Below are 17,643 nucleotides of genomic sequence, written 5' to 3' on the forward strand. Positions count from 1 at the left end.
ACGAGCATTCCAAACGGTCACTGTCCACCTTGTGTATCAAGATTTCCACATGAGTGGTTGAACCCTTCTTCTTCAGAATGAGTTTCCAGTGTCCTTACTACTATATCATATTTTCCCACATGTGAAACGAACGAAATGCTAAAGAAACGGCCTGAAACCTCTATAACTAGGAGTAAAATGATACCCACCGGGTTATTTAAGAGACATCGACGAGTCGCAGGGATCTGTAATCGCTTGTTCAAATAAGGGGGCGGGGGAGGGGGCAGGGTGTTCCTAAACTTAAATATACTCTCCAGAAGTGTACCTTGAGCGAAAAAAGAGATTAAATTTTTGCAACCAATGAGATTTAGAACTCATGTTTTGTACAGAAGATGTCACTTCGTGGGCTATCCTAGATTATCTAATGCTCCGCTTTAAATACACAATACCAAAGTTGGGGGTTACCTTGCGAGTAGTAGAAGGAAGTGGTTTCTTAATCGTTTTAACGTCAAGAATAGCTATGTATTATTTATAAAGAAATTCTGGAGAAACAAAAAAGAGGTTGATTATAAACTGCATTTATCCGCCTTATCGTCTGCCTCTGAAATCTAGTCTGCACTAAAAGGGAATATGAAAGTATTCACAATAATTCGACATACTCCTACGTGTCCATTTTATTACCCCTATCCATAAGATGGGGACAACCTGTTATGTCCATAAACTATTCTGTCAGTACTGTTATTAAATTGTGAATCATTGGGACACAGCAGTTCAACTTCCATAAGCGATCGTAAAAGATTTACGTTTCCAAGACAATTATTACATACCATTCCAGTCGCTATGCTAAATTCCTCTCTAGGGATCTACAAACCTTCTGACCGCTTTACCCGATGTAACTTCATAATAATGACAACGAACTGCTTACGGCGCAGAACACATTCGTAATAACCGTCAAATAAACGTTCAGATAAACTTCCAGAAGCCGAAATAACTAAAGGCGCTTTCCATCGACAATTAATACCAATGATTTTAAGGTACACTTCCAAGAGTAATACCGACGTTTACTAAATGCCCTTTGCGTTCCTGAGTCTGAGGCTGTTTCTCAAGAGCTGGTTGTGTCTCGCTGCCTGTGTCGTTCCCATTCTGTTCCTGACAGATGGTTCTCAATCCTGTACTGAGTGTTCGCAGGCGACCGCCAGACGCTGAAACTGACAACCGCAAATGTGGCAAGACGGACGCTGACCAAGGATGGACTTCGGCGCCATGTCCTGGCGCCATGGACCTCTGGTAGACTCGACATGACCCATCTCTCTCTCTCTCTCTCTCTCTCTCTCTCTCTCTCTCTCTCTCTCCCTCCCTCCCTCCTCTCCCTCTCTCTGTAGAATTTATGACGAACAGACTTCTCAATTAAAATTCTTACCACAGGATCATTGTATGCTTAGTACGCTATATTTCTCCTTGCTCTATAATACGAACAGCCATGTCTCACCATAATACTAATAAGTTTTGTTGATAGTACTCTCGTACTTCCGGGCTATAATGGCTAAATTGTCTTTGATTAGTCGCTGCACGGTTTTCAAGCACGCTGATTCACAAGTTTAATGCCAGCAGCATGTTCGTACATTCTCGTGAGTAACGCAAATGCACTACCAGTTTCCTACCTCCCTGCTCGCCGCTGTCCCTCCGTGAACTTGAGTGTGGAGCTCTTCTCGGTGCTTTCACTCCGGACGCCGCGTGTAAAACATTCGTCCGGCTGTGCTCGGGACTTTCACGGGAGCTAGCCAGGAGCCGGGCACGCTTGGGGAAGCGTGGTGCCTGGAGAAAGCCTCCGCTATTATTCCTCTGACACTGCCCTGTCTGTTTTTCCAGTGTTACCTGGTCCTCACAAAAGTCTTTCCACTTGCTGTGCCAGTCACAGCCTCGGTCGGCATGTACTCCGTCTCTCTGGTTTTTGATTCACCGTATTTTACATTTGAAAAAAGCTATATATGCGTTGCTATACAGTCAGTTTTGTGTGTACAATTTTCCTCTGCCGTGAAAGATCAGTCGTGGTATAACACAGCTGCATAACATACGAGATGGCGTACTTTCCTAACAAGAATCCAACTCGACAGTACAGGTCTGAGTATTAAATTTTCCTCTTTGACATTACAGAAAACTTTCTCCTTCGGTACAGCTTGTTATAACAAGCTCTCTGCTTTTAGTCAGTATTCTATAGCATAACATTAATCATTTAATTCTGTATTTATATATAACAGAACTCATTGCACAGATGTTGTATCCCGCACGAGGTGAAATTTGTCCTGCAGCAAACATACCAACTTAATATGTTTCAAAAAGAGCGATGGATATATAAGAGACTGTGGACTTAGCTCTAAAAGTAAGTGTTTCTTTTGAAATTGTTCCTGTAACACTGGTGCATCGGATGGTAGTTACGATTTGCTCCTTGAAAGCTAAGTAATATGTTTTCAGTGAGTTTTTTGTTAGTTCTCTTTAATGTTGTGCATGTGTTGTAATAAAATTAGTGGAATGATTAATCTTTTTCTTTTCTCGTTAAGATATGTCCTCATTCACTTGTTGCAATATATAAAATAGCATTGTAATTAAAACAAAAACATCACAGAAATATTTGCTCATTAACAAAAATCTAACCATAAAATATACTGTTTTAAGTATTTAGATGTTAACGCATTCATACGAGCTCCACTCGCATATAAATAATGACGGATTATAGCATCGTACACATTCCATAACCATCTGAAAATAAAAATTAACAATTGAAAGTTCCATTTCCCAGAATGTACGAAAATAGTAAATGAGGATCTTGTAAAAGATATTTAGAAAGGAACGTGACCGCTTTCAAACTATTCAGCGAATTCTAGCCGTTGATAATTTGCCCACTGCATAAAATGTCTGAGAGACAGAAGAGATGTTTTTACATCTGTATTACAGTATTTTCTCTGTTACGACTGCTTCTGTACCATAAAGGGGTTCTTGATTAGAAATAATTACTCAATTATAAACCTGCAATATATGGTATGCTTCAGCTGACTCTATCTGTGGGTTTTATGCAACACGCAACGCTTTCAAGATTTTCATATTCTCTCCCTCACTACATACAAACTATCATTCCTACAGTAAAAACGAGCACAACCTTTTTGTAAAAAATTTAATGTAATTAAATTTTGCACTGGAATATATTGTTGGCAGAGGCTATAGTTTCCGAATTATGCAATAGAAAGGTACCAAAGTGACCTAAAATGCGTTTTTCTTGAATAACTCGAAAACTGTGGCGTCCAGCGAAAACATATCCGAGTCAAGATTTAACTACATTAAATTTCCTACAAAAAGGTCGCGTTAATTGTTTCTTTGGGGCAAATAGTTTGCACGTATCGAGCTAGAGAATATGAAAATCAAGCTTGCTGTTTTTAAGGCGTTGCAAGTTGCATAAAACCCACAGGTACGGGCCGCCGAATCACCCTTTATACACATATTTTACACTCTTGCCGTTTTAAGGCTTGTAATTGAGTAATGTTTGTGTGGGTTGGTGGTGTAGCGGGTTAGAGAACTAGACTCCGGCCCTGCAAGTCCTGGTACAATCCTAGAGGAGGGCGGGGACTTTTCCTCGTTTCAATCCCTCTGGGCGAGACGTAATTCACCCTGCTACCAAACGAGTGCCGGGGATGTTTCCTGGGGGAAAAGGCGGCCGGGGTGATGGCCCCACCACCCTCCTCAACCCAGAGCCGCTGTAAAGAAAGGGTGCACTACCTGCAGTTACGAGAATTTGATGTACAGAACACTGGAATTCTCTAAGTATAAGCTGATGTAAATATTATTTGTTGCCTGATGATCGTTGGGTGATCGAAACTGGTAGCATATAAAGATGTATTTCATCAGGAGCTCTTGGTTTTTCTTAAATATGACGTTTTTTTTAACACATATGAACTGTGGGGCACCACCTACACGACTTACGATACTAGTTGTGTAAATAACGTACGTTTTTGTTGGTGAAACAAACAGGAGAGAACAATGAGGTGGAGACTGACAGTTTGCCTGTGTGCTCCACAGAGACAGGCGTTTGGCGGCCGGTGCGGCCCGCGGCTGGTGTGCTGCCGCCGGCCGTCGCAGCCCGCCTACCGCCCCTCGCAGGCCGGCCAGTGCGGACGCAGGAACGCGCACGGCATCAACGGACGCATCAAGACACCCGTCTACGTCGACGGCGAGAGCGAGTTCGGTGAGTGCGCACCAGTCTGACTACCCGTACCTGCCTACAACATACGGCAAACAGAGTTTTACACTGTCTAAATGATAAATAAATGTGTGCCCCGACCGATACTCGAACCCGGACTCTCCTACTTATATGGCAGACGCTCTATCCATCTGAGCCACCAAGGACACAGAGGAGAGCGTGACTGCAGGGATTTATCTCTGGCACGCCTCCTGCGAAACCCACATTCTCAACATATTGTCCCGCACTACATTCGTAGTGCCCCCGCCCATTATACTCATTACTCGCGGCGCGTTGCCGATTACCGTAAAGAGTTCGGGCACTGTTTGTGCATTCGCACAGAAGAAGAAGATGGTCAAGTGGCCAGTGAATCTTAACTATATGTACACTAAGAGTGACACAAAATAAATTTTACATAATACTATCCGAGCACCCGGCGTTGCCCGAGTATGTGGGAACGATAACCTAGCAGTTTGGTCCCTTCCCCTCTTTTAAACCAACCAACCTGGTATGTATTTATTCCAATCTTCTATAAGTTAGTCTCCTCCTCTTCCCTTTCTCTGTCCATTCCCTCCTCCCCTACTCTCTGTCCATGTCCTCCTCTCCCTCTCTGTGTTCATTTCCGCTGTGCCTCTGTCCATCTGCTCCTCCTCTACGAATATCTATCTCCTCCTTCCCTCTCTCTATCTATCTCCTCCTCCCCCCTTCTCTCGCCACGTTATGAAATGAATCTTAGAAGGACGCTGATAGTTCTTGCTTCCACAGTGTCTCTTTCCATATCGTAACTACTGTCTGTACCAAATTTATTTGAAATCGTTCCAGGGATTTGAGATGAGCTTTAGCCGTGGCTTTGTCCACATATGTACATTTCTAACGTATTTCACAAATATTAAAAATATTACACACGTTTTTGTACAGATATTTCATCTGTATCTCTAGCGAACTTCGTCCTACAGTTTCGGTTTCACGCAGCTCAGTGTTTATGATGTCGTAGCTCCTCTCCTGTTTGTCATACAGTGATATAATATTGCAAGTACGTCCAATGGTATATGTGTCTACTGTCTACGAAATGTAAAGAAGGAATAAAGTAATGCGTCGTGCATGATGCGACATATTTTCAAGCATCGCAGTGTTCATGACGTCATTTCTCCTGAACTACCTCTCGTACAATGATATGTTTTCATTGGTACATTCAGCAGTATATTTAGATACCGTCTGCGAAATGTGGTTTGAATAGAGCTGGCAGCAAAGAAGTAATAAATTTAAAGGTGTGCATGATGTGGCTGTTTTTCACGAATTTTGATGTTTCTGAAATATCTCCTGCGTTATGTATCGTAGACTGTTATAATTTTACTTGAACGTTCAACGGTATATGTGCGTACTGTCGGCAAGATGTGTCGCGAATGAAATTAGTAATAAATTAAAACTTCATGCTTCATGCAGCAGTTTTTACTGCATGAACAGCGAAAATGTAGAGAGCGATGATTTTGTTTTCCTTTCGACATATTGTGGAGGGTTGTCAGCGAGAAAATGTTTCGTAAATGTTTGAAATTATGTCCAAAGTCTGTTGCAACTCATTAAGTGCTCTCAATCTCATGTACTGGATGAATAAAGAAAGGGTATTCGCATGTCGTGGGATTCATTGCTTTTCAGCCCCATCCATTTGATAGGTACGTGGTTCTTACCCACACAGCGATTACTTCCAGACAGTAAGTGATCTGTGTACCAAGTTTGATTGAAATCGGTTCAGTGGCGTAGGAAGGGACGTGGAACATGCATATATACATATATACATACAATCATCTATTATAAAATGTACGGATTTTTTCCAGTAACTGAAATTCCCCTCCATTACAGGCGAGTACCCATGGCAGGTGGCCATCTTGAAGAAGGATTCCCAGGAGAGCGTCTACGTGTGCGGTGGCACCGTCATCGATGAGCTGCACATCCTCACTGCCGCCCACTGCGTCAAGTCGTAAGTAGAGCAACGCCTTTACGTCAGTACAAGAATTTACTTAGCCGAGTGTCTAGAGAGACTGTTACTCGTTTCTTAAGCTGCAGAAAGTCAATTAGACCAATGCTCCTTTTTTTGGCATCGTGTAAAGATTGTACGTAACGATGAATCCGCCGAAAAATATCTGTTTGGCTACTGAAAGTAACGCCACTGTCTCAACAGTGTCGTACCAGCAGTCTGATGCTCTTCCTTCAAGATAAGTCCTGTCACGGGGAGTCCACAGAGGATATGGAGATTAATGTGAGATCCACAACTGACGTGCTCTGGAGTATTTTACCCAAAAACGAAGTATAGTGTTCTTCTGCAGCCGTTTCCCGTACTTAAAACGCTATAGTTTGTAACTGTTCTAATATTTTAATCGTCCATGTAACTAAAATGTTCCCATTCCTGTTTCCTCCCCTTTTACTAATATCCAATTTCCACTTTCTTACCACCAACTAATTTACATGACACATAACAATATCTCCCCGACTTAGGTCTGTACTTGGCTCCACTATCCTTCTTCCAATGAACCACGTTTTGAATCTTCTTTCCTTTTATTTCTCAGAATGCGTCTTTTACGTTAGGACAGGCTCATTTCCATTTCGTTCCATTTTTAAGAAAAATTCTGTGGTTGGCTCGTCGTCATTAGTATCAACGAGGACAAATATATTTTATGTTTTCTTTTCCCGCTTGTTTAGTTACGTGTTTCGACTAATTTGATTTCGTTCTCAAAGTCTTGCAATCCTGATTTAGAGTTACCACGACTTCCCCAAATCGTTCATGGAAATGCCCAAGTGCCGTGCGGGATTAGCCGAGCGGTCTAGGCGCTGCAGTCATGGATTGTGCGGCTGGTCCCGGCGGATGTTCGAGTCCTCCCTCGGGCATGGGTGTGTGTGTTTGTCCTTAGGATAGTTTAGGTTAAGTAGTGTATAAGCTTAGGGACTGATGACCCGTAGCAGTTAAGTTCCATAAGATTAAAAAAATTCAGAAGTGGATCCTTTAAAACAAACTTTATAAATAAAACACGGTTTTATTAAAGTGCTTTAATCAATGCTTAAAACAAATACAAAAAGTTTCGTTTTGTGATATTTTTACCCGAGTACGGGGTAAACCTCGTTTGAGGGAGCGGGGGAAGGGGGGAGGGGGAGGCAATGGAAGGTTTTGAAATGTGGTGCTGCAAGAGAAGGCTAAATATTAGATGGGTAGATCGAATAACTAATGGGAAGATACTAAATCGATTTGGAGGTAACAGTTATTCAGAGACGAACAGGCTTGTACACCGTAGATCAGCGTTGAGAGCTGAGTGAAACCAGTTTTCGGACTGAAGACTAGAGCAACACCTAGCAGCTCCGTGTGCATCTGCACACGTCTACTGCGAGCCAGTATAAAGTATGTGGTCGCCTTCCGGAAGCACGTTTGCGCAGAGACTGACATCTACATCTACATCTATATCCATACTCCGCAATTCACCATACGGTGCGTGGTGGAGGGTACCTCGTACCACAACTAGCATCTTCTCTCCCTGTTCCACTCCCAAACAGACCGAGGGAAAAATGACTGCCTGTATGCCTCTGTACGAGCCCTAATCTCTCATCTCTTATCTTTGTGGTCTTTCCGCGAAATGTAAGTTGGCGGCAGTAAAATTGTACTGCAGTCAGCCTCAAATGCTGGTTCTCTAAATTTCCTTGGTAGCGATTCACGAAAAGAACGCCTCCCTTCCTCTAGAGAATCCCACCCGAATTCCTGAAGCATTTTCGTAACACTCGCGTGATGATCAAACCTACCAGTAACAAATCTAGCAGCCCGCCTCTGAATTGCTTCTATGTCCTCCCTCAATCCGACCTGATAGGGATCCCAAACGCTCGAGCAGTAGTCAAGAATAGGTCGTATTAGTGTTTTATAAGCGGTCTCCTTTACAGATGAACCACATTTTCCCAAAGTTCTACGAATGAACCGAAGACGACTATCCGCCTTCCCCACAACTGCCATTACATGCTTGTCCCACTTCATATCGCTCTGCAATGTTACGCCCAAATATTTAATCTACGTGACTGTGTCAAGCGCTACACTATTAATGGAGTATTCAAACATTACAGGATTCTTTTTCTATTCATCTGCATTAATTTACATTTATCTATATTTAGAGTTAGCTGCCATTCCTTACACCAATCACAAATCCTGTCCAAGTCATCTTGTATCCTCCTACAGTCAATCAACGACGACACCTTCCCGTACACCACAGCATCATCAGCAAACAGCCGCACATTGCTATCCACTCTATCCAAAAAATCATTTATGTAGATAGAAAACAACAGCGGACCTACCACACTTCCCTGGGGCTCTCCAGATGATACCCTCACCTCCGATGAACTCTCACCATCGAGGACAACGTACTGGATTCTATTACTTAAGATGTGTGGTGTGCTCTGCTGCAGGTACTCGCCGTACGACCTGCGCGTGCGCGCGGGCGAGTGGGACGTGAACCACGACGTGGAGTTCTACCCGCACGTGGAGCGCGACGTGGCGCAGGTGCAGGTGCACCCCGAGTTCTACGCGGGCACGCTCTACAACGACCTGGCCGTGCTGCGCCTCGCCTCGCCGCTCGACTTGGCGCGGTCGCCGCACATCTCCCCCGCCTGCCTGCCGCCGCCGGGCGCCGACTTCTCGGGCCAGCGCTGCTGGGCCACCGGCTGGGGCAAGGACGCCTTCGGCGACTACGGAAAATACCAGAATATACTCAAGGTGCGTGCCAAACTGACCGGTTTCAAGCAGTCGGCTTTTGACAGCTAGCGGAGTTGCACTGCTCCGGCCGGCCGGAGTGGCCGAGCGGTACTAGGCGCTTCAGTCTGGAACCGCGACACCGCTTCGGTCGCAGGTTCGAATCCTGCCTCGGGCATGGATGTGTGTGATGTCCATAGGTTAGTTAGGTTTAAGTAGTTCTAGGTCTAGGGGACTGATGGCCTCAGAAGTTAAGTCCCATAGTGCTCAGAACCATTTTGCACTGCTCCGGACACCAGTACACCAATGGGAGAGTGCCGTACTTGACACCCCTGATAGTCAGAGCATAGCTAGCGCCTGCCATTATTCTAGTTGAAAACTTTTCCAGAAGCAAAAACTTCGCCTGTTCGAGAAAAAAGCTTTACTCAGGCACTTATGCAAATTAACAATATTTGACATGATTAGAGACATTACCGATATCTACACCGCAAATTAATCTCATAGATATTATCTCATTTTTCTAGCACATAAAGACTTTTAACAGAACACAAACGCGCCGTTTTCCGAAACTTGTAGGCAGAAAGCGCAACTCTCAATGGTTCCACGCACCCTACTTGTAGTACCGCTTCTCTACAGACATTTTGTAAACTGGTTCTTTACTTAACGGCCACGGTAGAAACTCTTCAATATGGCGATTTACGTAGAGTAACGAAGCTGTGGAAGTCTCAAGCTGAAGCAAAGAAACCACTGTAGCACAAGTTGCTGGAGACGGAGCCAGCAAGTAGAATGCCGATGTAGATCGCTAAAACAGCCAAATTCCAGAAACAAGGCAAGGTCGTCGCGCACCAGTGTCAGTAGTACCAAGAGAGAATTCCGAGAGTTAGTAGTCCAAGACAGTAATGAAGCCTCGTTATACTAGTACTGTTATGGCGGCTGATCAGTAGCTTCATAGACAGATATCAATTCTCGGCTTTAAAGCCGAACGGCAGGAGTCACACCTTCTTGGTGTCGGCGTGAGCTGCGTACCCGCGCATGGCCCTTTGGGAGTAATCTGAAGGCGCTGTCCCGCTTACAGTTAAAGTTTCTGCTTCATAGTGTATATTGGCGTTGTAGGGTGTTTTAGTGGAAAAAGCGGACAGAGATTGGTGAGGCACAAAACCTAGTCGGAGTCTACTTTCAACAATGAATTTTTAATAAAGTGCTCGTCGGCACCTTACACAATCTCAATAACATTACTAGCGTATAAAAATAATTCTTGTAATGATTCTCAGCATATATCATGCTCCTAGATTGTGACACGTTTCAGAACGAAGGCTCTTCGCGGCAACCATAATACAAACGGTACTCTACCGCAAATAGTTTAATTTCTTATTTCATCATCTCGGATCCATCGCAATCCATTGTCTTTTCAGGCATTCCTCGCGGTTAATTCGAAATACATTAATATTGTCAGTGCCATCAAGCCTGTCACAGGAAGTATTTGTGTTATTGTCATCATGCCAGTTGTGTCACGGGGAGAGGAGGTGCAGTAGCTAGCACACAGCACTAGCATTCGGGAGGACGACGGTTCAAACCCGCGTCCGGCCATCCTAATTTTTTCACGCGATTTTCCTAAATTACTTCAGGCAAATGCCTGGATGATTCCTTGAAAGGGCACGGCCGGCTTCCTTCCCCATCCTTTCTTAATCCGATGGGACCCATGACCTTCCTGTTTGGTCTCTTCCCCCAACCAACCAGTTGTGTTACGGAGTTTGCACTGTCGATAACCGATTACATCGCGACTGGGACCAGTCTTAACGGTTTCTTCTTGGGCGCCAGCAAATGTACAATGAATCGCGAGGTACTCTCTCCGTCTCGGGGAATTTCGTTCACCAGTTGATATTTGTGGTTCCTATGACGGTGGAGAGTCACCGGAGCAGGTAGCCGCACTTTTACCTGGAGACACTGTCTAGCAAGCACACACAACAGAGAGAATGAGCAAACCTCAAAATGCATTCTGCCGCTGCATCCTGAATAACGTAGCAAACGTCTGTGAAAGTCTGGACACTGATAAAAATTTTCTTGTCTGGCCGTCGGTAATAATTTCACCAGTCTCCCATATTTTCATCACTTACAATTTCAAACGAAGCTATATGGTATTGTATTGTATATTAACCGGAGGCCTAGAAACGACGGAGAGGCTCCATCCCTGTCGCAGCCGCAGTGGTCCACAACCCCACGACACTACCGCAGTCCACTCCACCCCTCCGCCGCACCACACCGTGTGCGGTTCGGTCCCCGGTGGACCCCCCCAGGGAACGTCTCACACCAGACGAATGTAACCCCTAAGTTTGGGTGGTAGAGTAATGGTGGTGTACGCGTACGTGGAGAACTTGTATGCGCAGCAATCGCTGACATAGTGTAGCTGAGGCGGAATAAGGGGAACCTGCCCGCATTCGCCGCGGCAGATGGAAAACCGCCTAAAAACCATCCACAGACTGGCCGGCTCACCGGACCTCGACACAAGTCCGCCGGGCGGATTCGTGCCGGGGACCAGGCGCTCCTTCCCGTCCGGAAAGCCGTGCGTTAGACCAGCTATATGGTACTACAGACGTTTTCAAGTCTCACACATCTGCGATGTGTAGATGCACACTGAAGCGATGAATGAATATTTGTACCAAGACCAAGATTCCTATCTGGGTCTCCTGCTCACTAGGCAGATGCTCTAACCACTATGCCACCATGGCACAATGGCTTTGCACAACGGCACGATTCAGTCTGCATATGTACATCATAAAAGCCTGAGACTTGAAAAGGTCTCTTGGGCCATATAATTTCATTTGATTAAAGCACCTATGCCTCAATTTCAGGCAGGATCCCCCATTTCGATCGATGCTGAGGTGCTATTCGAATACAGTTGGAGAGCCTCTGCAATACTGTTTGAGATTCGGAGGAATACCAAAGAGGGCTGAGACGTTAATGGGAATTTGGATTGAAGAGGGAAGCGAGCTAGGGAAGACTCTGCAGATGTGCAACGTCACTGTGCCAGAGTGTCATATCGGTTAGTACAGTGAGCAGCAGCTAGTGAGCAGAGAACCCAGGTTCAAAACCCAGTTCATTTTCAAAATATCTGTTGATTCGTACGTTTCCACATTTAAATCAACTTTTGTTCTCCTCTTCTCCATAAAGCATAATAAAGCCGAACTGCATACATTCGTTTTGTTACAGGGTGTGTCGTCACAATGTCGTCTACATTATTTTAGTGCCCTAGGACTATAATTATTCCGAACAGCAACTATTGTGAAATTCTTGGCTCTATCCGTAACGCCGCAGTGTTGACGGTTTCCAGGAGGTGGAAGTGCCCATCCTGCCGTTCCACCAGTGCCAGTCGCTGCTCCAGCAGACCAGGCTCGGCTTCGACTTCCGCCTTCATAACGGATTCCTCTGTGCCGGAGGAGAAGAGGGCAAAGACGCCTGCAAGGTACGTACCAGATACAGGAAAAATGGAGGAAATTTCAAATTTTTATCCTAAATATTTGTTAGTGATACGAATTAAATTTAGGGTACGAACGTCTCACTGTTAACAAATCACGAAAAACTGAGAAAAATGTGCTAATAAGGCTGTCAGCTGATGCTATAGAAATTAAGTTAGTCCGAGGGAAACAAGCATCGTAACTTACTCTGGAGATATAGTTACAACACACCCGAAAAGTGTAAGTGTACATGAGGAAGGACCAAAAATATGTCAAAGGGTTTGCCGGCCGAAGTGGCCGTGCGGTTAAAGGCGCTGCAGTCTGGAACCGCAAGACTGCTACGGTCGCAGGTTCGAATCCTGTCTCGGGCTTGGATGTTTGTGATGTCCTTAGGTTAGTTAGGTTTAACTAGTTCTAAGTTCGAGGGGACTAATGACCTCAGCAGTTGAGTGCCATAGTGCTCAGAGCCATTTTTCTCGAAGGGTCTCATTTCACCTGGTATCCTCATTTCAGAATGGGACCGACCTAGCATGAATGCTTCTTCTACATGGTTTATCAAACTCATCGTAGCGAACGTTGGTTGTTTTCGCTTTCTGTTTCACTAACAGTATGGACAAACAAAATGCATGGTGCGAAATATCCTTCTGCGTCCATGTCACAGGGGCACTCTTTACCCTCCAGCAGGCAAGCTGAATTTAAAGTCACTCCAGTGACTACCTTAGGCAAAAGCCATTGCAAGGTTGCAGAAAGACTGAAAAATGTATTAATAGGAGAGGGCGCTGTCCAATTTATTCAACACACTGCACATAATTCTCTAGCCTCTGGACGCTACTCTAGTTTCTCTTTCGAACTGCGTTCTTATTACAATCGTGAATACTTAAAAATTAATTATTTTAGTCGAAAAAGAAGCGATGCATACGAAGTACATATAGAAAATGGGTACATATATTTGTATAAATTTTGCTTCTAAAATCATTTAAAAGTCATCTAAGAGTATGAGAGTTAAAAAAACTTCCTTCCTCCAGTAGAAACTCAAAACTGGAAGGGTTAAGGTGCAAAATTGGGGTGGATCAAAATGAGAATGATCACAGGCGCAGGGGGCTAATATCACATCCAGATCTATTTTATGACACTGCTGATTTACAGCTCTTTTATATTTTTAAGAAATAATGATTTGGCGCTGTAGCTACATGTCACTTTATGGAAACTAATAGTTTCGGTCAAACAAGAGGCTATCCTCGCCAATAATAAAAAACAATATTAAACATTAACTACGAGGCATAGTCTAATAATAATGATCATTTGAATCAAGACGAACGTTATACATGCATCAAAATTATAGAATGTAGTAAAGACTTAACTGTTAAATTATGTAATATTTTATCAGGTCGAAGGAAAAAGCAGACCCAGTGGTTATGATTGAAAGTATATCCTGTAATTTATGTCTGTTGTTATCTTGAGCAATCAGTAAAGGAAATAAAGTAGAAATTGGAGAAGGCATTAAAAATTCATGGAGGACAAATAAAAGCTTCGAAGTTTCTCAGTGACATTGCAATTCTGTCAAAGAACAGCAGTTGTATGGAACAGATAGTGTCTTGAAAAGAAGCTACAAGATACACATCAACAAAAGGAAAACAAGAGTAAATTAAGCCAAGTGATGATGAGGAAAATAGATTAGGAAATAAGGAACTAAAAGTAGTAGGTGAGGTTGGGTATTTGGGCAACAAAATAAATGTTGATGGCCGAAATACAGAGGATATAAAAAGCAGACTCTCAATAGCAAAAAAGGGGATTTTGAAAAAGATGAATGTGTTAACATGGAATAGGAGTCTGAATGTTAAGAAGTCTTATCTGAAGGTCTTCGTCTGGAGTATAGTGGCCTTATGAGGAAGTGAAACGTGGATAAACAGTTCAGACAAGAAGAGACTAGGAGCATTTGAAGTGTGATGCTACAGAAGAATGCTGCAGATTAGATGAGTGGAAATGATGACTAATGAATAACTATTGAATCGAACTGGGGAGAAAATTAATTTATGGCACAACGACTAAAGAGGGAATGAGCTGATAGGACACGTCTTAAGGTGTCTAGGAATCGATCGTTGTCTAATAGAGGAAAGTGTGGGTGGGTATAAATTAGAGAGTGAGACCAAGGGATGGATACAGTAACCATGTTGAAGTAGTTATTCGGAGATGCAGAGACTTGCGTAGGACAGAATGGTGTGGAGAGCTTCGTCAAACCAGACTTTGGTTTCAAGACCACAACAGAAACACGTATTTTCTATTAAGATAGTCTATGGTTTTACCTCAACTAGTTGTTTTAATGACGTGAAATATACACTACTGGCCATTAAACTTGCTTCACCACGAAGATGACGTTCTACAGACGCGAAATTTAACCGACAGGAAGAAGATGCTGTGATATGCAAATGATATGCAGTTGACCAGTGTTGCCTGGTGAAACGTTGTTGTGATGCCTCTTGTAAGAAGGAGAAACGCGTACCATCACGTTTCCGACTTTGATAAAGGTCGAATTGTAGCCTATCGCGATTGCGGTTTATCGTATCGCTACATTGCTGGTCGCTTTGGTCGAGATCCAATGACTGTTAGCAGAATATGGAATCGGTGGGTTCAGGAGGGTAATATGGAACGCCGTGCTGCCTCCAAACGGCCTCGTATCACTACCAGTCGAGATGACAGGCATCTTACCCGCATGGCTGGAACGGATCGTGCAGCCACGTCTCGATCCCTGAGTCAACAGATGGGGACGTTTGCAAGACAACAACCATCTGCACGAACAGTTCGGCGACGTTTGCAGCAGCATGAACTACCAGCTCGGAGGCCATGGTTGCGGTTACCCTTGACGCTGCATCACAGACAGGAGCGCCTGCGACGGTGTACTCAACGACGAACCTAGGTGCACGAATGGCAAACCGTCATTTTTTTCGGATGAATCAAGGTTCTGTTTACAGCATCATGATGGTCGCATCCGTGTTTGGCGACATCGCAGTGAACGCACATTGGAAGCGTGTATTCGTCATCGCTATACTGGCGTATCACCCGGCGTGATGGTATGGGGTGCGATTGGTTACACGTCTCGGTCACCTCTTGCTCGCATTGACGGCACTTTGAACAGTGGACGCTACATTTCAGATATGTTACGATCCGTGGCTCTACCCTTCATTCGATCCCTGCGAAACCCTACATTTCAGCAGGATAATGCACGACCACATGTTGCAGGTCCTGTACGGGCCTTTCTGGATACAGAAAATGTTCGACTGCTGCCCTGGCCAGCACATCTCTCACCAATTGAAAACGTCTGGTCAATGGTGGCCGAGCAACTGGCTCGTCACAATACGCCAGTCACTGCTCTTGATGAACTGTGGTATCGTGTTGAAGCTGCATGGGCAGCTGTACCTGTACACGCCATCCTAGTTCTGTTTGACTCAATGTCCAGGCGTATCAAGGTCGTTATTACGGCCAGAGGTGGTTGTTCTGGGTACTGATTTCTCAGGATCTATGCACCCAAATTGCGTGAAAATGTAATCACATGTCAGTCCTAGTATAATATATTTGTCCAATGAATACCCGTTTATCATCTGCATTTCTTCTTGGTGTAGCAATTTAATGGCCAGTAGTGTAGCTTTTGCGCTAAAGCATAATATTTCAAAAATTTCCAAGATTTTTCTGGCGTAATGAAAAGAGACACCCGCAGTTCGTTACCGTTAAGTGAGAAACAATGTCCAGAAGTGAGGCGTGTCAGTAGCGTTTCGTCTGGCGCTGTGCGGGTGAACACGTGTGTGACGACGTGTTGCAGGGCGACGGCGGCGGGCCGCTGGTGTGCGAGCGCGGCGGCGTGTGGCACGTGGCCGGCGTCGTCAGCTGGGGCGTCGGCTGCGGGCAGCGCGGAGTCCCCGGCGTCTACGTGAACGTGGCGCGCTACAACGACTGGATACGGCGCGCCACCGGGAAGTACTGAGGCCACTGCCCGCCCACCCACTCACACACCGTGTAATCGTCTGCTCACACATCGTTAATTTATTTGTTGCTTCAACACCAACTATTGTTTCTGGATTCAAGGCCGTGCCATTGGCTACAAATAGACAGTCTCAATGCCCCGGTCTGGAATTCGGGAGCACCAAGTACTGCATGTTACATGCACTCTCTATTGTTTATCAGTAATTTTAAGGACTAGTATGTACTCAATGTTTAAAGTAAATGTTAGCCTCTAAGTCAATTTTTATTTGTAACTTAATAAAAACATTTTACAAAACGTTATGTGTTTCTTATTTCATTAACAACCTGATATTGTTTGACATTGTGTTTTAGGCAATGAACAGAAAAAATTGTTCAAATGGTTCTGAGCACTATGGGACTCAACTTCTGAGGTCATTAGTCCCCTAGAACTTAGAACTAGTTAAACCTAACTAACCTAAGGACATCACACACACCCATGCCCGAGGCAGGATTGGAACCTGCGACCGTAGCGGTCTCGCGGTACCAGACTGCAGCGACTAGAACTGCACGGCCACTTAGGCAATGAACGTTGAGGTCATCAGCGCCAATAATATACCACTTATGACTGACTGCTATTGTAATAAATAAGATCTGTAATTAGTGACCAGTCAAATAGGATATTAAAACGCATCTTCTTGAGTCAAAACAGGCGTGCGTGCGCTCTCTCTCTCTCTCTCTCTCTCTCTCTCTCTCACACACACACACACACACACACACAAACACACACACACATTTTGAGAATATCAATAAAATAATGAAAAATACAGAATTTTCTAATTAATACTAAATTTGGAACCATAAAATGAAGATGCATGTGTCGTGTTAATTACGCAAAAGATAGGATGAAGCAATCACCCTGTGATATACTACAATGTCATTTCCGTCCATACGCAAAAGTCTGAATGACGTTCTAATTTACCCTGTGACTACCGCGTTCTGCTGACATATTCATATTAAAACCAAGTTCCCTTCCTTGTATCGTCATAAAAAAATACATTCAGTAAAAATACTTTTCACTATAGGCAGTACATCACAAATGTCGCACACAGGACGCAGGAATCTACGCAGTAGTAAGATAGGACCAGTGCATTGACTGTGGGAACAACTTCGATTCTTCTACACAGTTAGATACGCGCAACTTCTTTTCAACTTCAGACAATACTCACATCCAACCACATTGTATCGTATTAATATTACTGGTCCCTCAACGTCATAACAAGTCGCAAAATGAAATGAAATGATCGTATGGCATTGTC

General features: G+C 44.1%; 1 protein-coding gene across 1 annotated transcript in view; it reads left to right on the forward strand.

The window, feature by feature from the left end:
- The window catches only part of LOC124788758, a 44,888-nt gene extending 28,298 nt beyond the window's left edge, over positions 1 to 16,590 (forward strand). Inside the window, exons 9-13 of the mRNA XM_047256041.1 lie at positions 4,050 to 4,213; positions 6,065 to 6,182; positions 8,639 to 8,945; positions 12,250 to 12,381; positions 16,188 to 16,590. Of these exons, the coding sequence (XP_047111997.1) occupies positions 4,050 to 4,213; positions 6,065 to 6,182; positions 8,639 to 8,945; positions 12,250 to 12,381; positions 16,188 to 16,349 (883 nt within the window). The 3' untranslated portion in view covers positions 16,350 to 16,590. The remainder of the gene's footprint in view (positions 1 to 4,049; positions 4,214 to 6,064; positions 6,183 to 8,638; positions 8,946 to 12,249; positions 12,382 to 16,187) is intronic.
- Positions 16,591 to 17,643: the final 1,053 nt, after the last annotated feature.

Source organism: Schistocerca piceifrons, chromosome 3, assembly GCF_021461385.2.
Source record: "Schistocerca piceifrons isolate TAMUIC-IGC-003096 chromosome 3, iqSchPice1.1, whole genome shotgun sequence".
Taxonomy (NCBI): domain Eukaryota; kingdom Metazoa; phylum Arthropoda; class Insecta; order Orthoptera; family Acrididae; genus Schistocerca; species Schistocerca piceifrons.